Source organism: Lethenteron reissneri, chromosome 26 (genome assembly GCF_015708825.2).
Source record: "Lethenteron reissneri isolate LAM-NWPU_2019-01 chromosome 26, ASM1570882v1, whole genome shotgun sequence".
Lineage (NCBI taxonomy): Eukaryota > Metazoa > Chordata > Hyperoartia > Petromyzontiformes > Petromyzontidae > Lethenteron > Lethenteron reissneri.
Window position 1 is genome coordinate 10,832,733 of NC_083804.1, and position 4,725 is coordinate 10,837,457.

Genomic DNA, 4,725 nt, shown 5'->3' on the forward strand with positions numbered 1-4,725 from the left:
ATTCTTATGGCCAAGCCCAGCAGTTTTTGTAATGTGGGGGAGCAACTTGTAAAAGGTGGAAGGTCACTGACCAATGTCAAAAATCCTTCCTGTGCTCCAAGCGTCATGACCTTTCCATTGCTCCAGGGTAGCTCAACGTGGACTTAAATGTAACCGTGCAATATGCCCTCAGGCTCTTACTTTTTGTAGTTCGTTTTTTAAATGTTCAAGTAACCATTGCAAACATTTAAAGGCAGATAGTGATGGCTATTGCCTCCCCAAAGGCAATTTCAAATGTTCATATCCATCCCATTGTTAGCCATGTCCTTTTGAGCATGGTGTGAACTTTTCATACAAAGGCAAGCAGGCTTTATAGCCATTGGATGCAAGGTGGCCAGCAGATGGAATATTGAAAATCCTGTTTAAATGGTATGGAGGTAATAGTTAAAAGTTCTCAATCCACTTAAATAAAAAATGGCCCAATATCCCAAAGTAGGACACGTTTAGCAAGAGCTAAGACTGCAGTAGAATTTGATGCAGGTCGATGCTGGCATCTGAAATGCATGCCTACACATGCAACTTGGCCAATATCTGTTTTATATCCATGCATTTGTAAGTGAAGCAAGTGTACAAAAGGGTGCAAAACAAGAATGCACGAGGCACTTTGTGTCTTATGGGCTTTATTTACATGTTCCAATAAGAAAAAAAATATACTGAGGTATATAAAGTGCTGTAATGAACGCTTTACAGCCGCTAAGCCCACTTTGAGCTAAACGCCAACTGCAAAAAGACCAAGTCCATTAGCAATGCAAAATAAGCAAGAAAACCCATGTTTTAAGGACATTCAAAAAAGGTTACTAAATATAACTTTTGCACTATTGACATGTACAACTTTTGTACAAAAAGTTACTCGTGCTAAATCTTACAAAAACCCTGGGTAATTATATAGCAACTTTTGGTGCCTACATTTTCCATGTTTTATATGAAAATATATAAAAAAAATCAACGGCTAGTTTTATAGTAAAAAAACAAATTAAAAAAATTGAAAATAACAAAAAGGAAAAATCGCCATGAAACAGCATTAATGGCAGTCTTTGCCACATTGAGGCATCATTTGTGCAGAAATGTCTATTGAGGTACAACTACCATTCCCATCAACTCAAACCTTGGCAGTCAAATATTCAAAGGCATCATGTTGCAAACGAGGTCACAGTGGATACAAAATCACTAAATAGCAAAGTGGCTAAACTGTGCTGGTTGCCAGAGGCTTTAGTCCAATATCAAAACAAGTTATTTTTGGTTTAAAGTCTTTAAACAAGATGCAAATCAAGACCGCTTGGTCTTTGAGTCCCTCAGGATTTCCAGCCTCTTCAGCAGCTCCTGATGTCGAATCTGCTGCTGCCGTTTCTCCGCCTCGAGTTTTTTCTCTTGACGCTGCAGGGTGCGTGAATATTCCATCGCTTTTTTCAGGATCTGCACCTTGGCTGCCTTGTCGTTGTGCGCCAGCTCAGGGATGTGATCACGCAGCCAGAAGAAGCTGTTCTTGAGGTCGTTACGCCGCTGCCGCTCGAGGATGTTGTGCGTGCGCCGCTTGTCCTGGTCCTCGGAATCGGAGCTCCGAGGGCTGCCGCACCCCGTCGAGTTGGCACGAGACGAGCTGGCCGAACTGGAACCGCCTCGGCTCTGCATAGGTCCGCGTGCCACCGGGGGCGGCGTGGGGGCAACGGTGGGGTGCGTGTCGGGGCGGAAGCGTTTGGCAGCCGGGGGATTCTCCACTTTGCACGGAGGAGGCGAGGGAGCGGCGTAGTTGTGCTGCTGGTGCACCGGCGGGATGTGGCCGCGCGATGTGTAGGCTGGGGCAGACCGCTGCTGCTGCTGGTTATACTGGCGGGCCGTGTTTGTGTTGTACACGGCGTGTACCGCCACGCTCTTTTTGGCAGGACCCCTCTTCTCCACGGTCACCACGTCAATCTCTTCATCTTCCTCCTCATCATCCTCGTCGTCATCATCGTCGTCATCGTCTGCAGAAGGGAAACATTTATACGTCAGCAACGCAATGTAGAAAAATCCAACATTATAAACCTAAACTGCACAGATACACAAGCTGTTGAAAATGGTGGAAGTATACACGCAAACATTCATGTAGTTAGCTTGACAAATTTAAGTTTGTTGTAAACGAAGACGAACAAGCAAAACACGATTGAATAAAAAAAAACACAAAACACCGTGCAAGTCTGCTCAAGTCTTACCGGAATCGCTTGGCGTCTCGTTGCCGGGAGACATCACCCCGTTCTCAGTCGTCTCCCCATCCTCCTCCTCCTCTTCCTCCTCGTCCCCCTGGCTCTGCCCCTCGGCCGGCAGGTGCTGCCCTCCCGGCCCGAAGGGCAGCATCTCCGCAGGGTCCACCACAGCCGAGGTCACCACGAGCGATGCGGAGCAGGGACCAGCTCCACCGACCCCAGCGCAGCCACCCTCCCCCCCCGGGCTCCCGCCGCCGGCACTCAGCTCCCGGGGCAGGGCGCAGGAGACCGCGGGCAGACACGTGGAGAGCAGAGACACGCTGGCACTGCTGCTGCTGGGGAAGCCGCCCAACTTCTTGGCGGCCAACTTCTCGGTCACGAACTTCTCGAGCGTGGCTCTAGCCGAGAAGCCGCTCCACATGCAGTCCTGCAGCACCACCGCTTTCATGCTGCTACGCCCGCTGCCGTAGTCGCAGATGGGGTCCAAGAGGACGCTGCGGCTCTCGATTTCATCGTCCAGCAAGTCGGTGTTGTCATCGTAGGACGGATCACCCGAGGGCAGCAACAGCATCGAGTTCGCCCTGTTCGGCGACAGGGGTGGCGTGGGCAGGAGCTCGAATTTTTTCCAAATGTCTTCGCTGGGCGCCGTGGACTGGTAGAAGTCCCAGGCGCAGTCGTCGTCGTAGAAGAAGGGCTTGTAGGAGTCGAACTCGTAATCCCTGCTGCCGGCAGCCATCGCGTACGGGGCTGGGGCTGCACCCGGCATCGAAGTTTATCAACAGCAACCCTCTCTCGCCCGCCCTTCTGTGCCCACACGTGGACACACGTGGACACGTGCCGCCGATACTTTCGTTACGCAACACGCCGCTCGGTGGCCGTGGTGGTGGTGGCGGGGAGGGCTTTTATATTCCACCCTCCTCCTTGTCGATGCGTCTCTTTAAAATATTCTGCAGGGGGCCGGGCTCTCCTGTAAAAAAAAGCAACAATAAAGAAGGAAGCAGCGTCGTTAACAAAGCGAGAAACACCGAATAAGTAATGCTGCTAATAAGTTGCAATGCAATTGCATTCATTTCCGGCACGCTTGCTGCCCCCCCCACCCATTCGTAAGTGGGTTTAAAAAGAACCACGTGGTCGACGCGATCGTGCGAGATTTTAGTTAAGTGAATGGTTTTAAATCAACTCGAGTTTTATACAAATCTTAAAAAAGGTATTCTTTAAAGTCAAAAGTTGCCTTAATCGGAGTAGGGACTGGAAGCGATAAAGTTCTAGACTGCCCAAATTCAGCGAGCCGCATCTCGCACGCGAATGCAGTATTTAAAAATAAAGTGTACAGTAGAGTTGGGAAACAGGAACATAAAATGTATTAATCTCACCACAATAAGACTAATTGCGCAGAGTTAAACAATCTAACTGCTGAAACACTGCAACAACACCTGCCGTAAGACTCAAAAAACGCAAGTGCACTTCGATACACAACCAAAACAAAAATAAAACCCGAAACTATTAAATAACTAAAAACTCAAGTTCTGCAACAACCAACAAAAAGCCCCCGAAATTAAACCACAAACTCATTACAGAAGTGCGCTTCTAGCTTCAGTAGCCACCGGTGTCTCCAAACATTGAATTGTGAATGAATGAAGCCACAGCGCCCATGGGGAAAAGATGGGTTGGTGGGGGGTGGTGGTGGTGGGTTACGGATAAGCAACTTTAAACTCCTTCAACAACATCGTCACGTACGCTGCAGCGAACCAAGTTCTCAAAGTGTTGTTACTAAAGCATTGCTGGTGGTTGCTGGTGGTGGTGGTGGTTGTGGTTTACCTGCAACAGCAGCGCCGGCAACAGAAGCAGCAGCAGCGAGCGGGAGAGCGAAGTACAGAGTGGCGCGAGGGAGGGCGCGGGCGGCCCTGATAAGGGGAGAGCGGTGGGGGGGAGGGGGGTGGGGGGGATAGCGCGAGACAGAGAGAGTGGGGGATGGGTGGAGGGTGGGGGGAGGGGCGGCGGAGGGGGTGGGTGGGTGGGTGGGAGGGAACCCCTCGCTCGCAGTGAGAGTGGTGGAGGAGGAGGCGGTGCCCGGCTGAGGCAGAGAGGGGGGTGGGGGGGGGCTGCACGAGGAAACACGCCCACACGGGGCCACGCCCACAACCCTCCCCCCTCTTCCTTCTTTCCGTCGCGCTCTCTGGCGGTGTCGCGCGCGCGCCTTGCTTTGTGCTACGGGTGGAAAGGCGGCGCGTGCGGGGTGGAGGGCAAGGGGGGTGGGGGCATGTAGGAGGGATGGAGGGCGGGTTAAGGGGGTGGGGTGTTGGTTTTCCCGCCAAAAATGCGGACCAACCGCCGCGTTGTAGTGGGGGCAAGGCAGGGGTATGGATTGTGAGGGAAAGTGGGGGGTTGGTGGTGGCATTTTTTTTTATCCCCCCACGCTGTAAAGTTGTTTCGCATTACACTTTAACGTTTCAGTAGATGGGACATCCACCAAATTTTCTTCACGTGCAGTTTGTATTTGGTCCCT

General features: G+C 51.1%; 1 protein-coding gene across 1 annotated transcript; it reads right to left on the reverse strand.

The window, feature by feature from the left end:
• Positions 1–642: 642 nt before the first annotated feature.
• On the reverse strand, positions 643–4,102 carry LOC133347665 (transcriptional regulator Myc-2-like). Its single transcript, XM_061560137.1, has 3 exons — positions 4,038–4,102; positions 2,229–3,186; positions 643–2,000 (listed from the first exon to the last, which is right to left on the reverse strand). The coding sequence occupies exons 2-3, from the start codon at positions 2,983–2,985 to the stop codon at positions 1,306–1,308; spliced, it is 1,452 nt and encodes a 483-aa protein (XP_061416121.1). The 5' UTR covers positions 2,986–3,186; positions 4,038–4,102; the 3' UTR covers positions 643–1,305.
• Positions 4,103–4,725: the final 623 nt, after the last annotated feature.

Excerpts from the sequence above, each read along its gene's own strand:
- LOC133347665 (XM_061560137.1), bottom strand. The coding sequence starts at position 2,985 with ATGCCGGGTGCAGCCCCAGCCCCGTACGCGATGGCTGCCGGCAGCAGG. Across the intron at positions 2,001-2,228 it reads CGAGACGCCAAGCGATTCCG|ACGATGACGACGATGATGAC; the intron begins GTAAGACTTGAG and ends TCCCTTCTGCAG.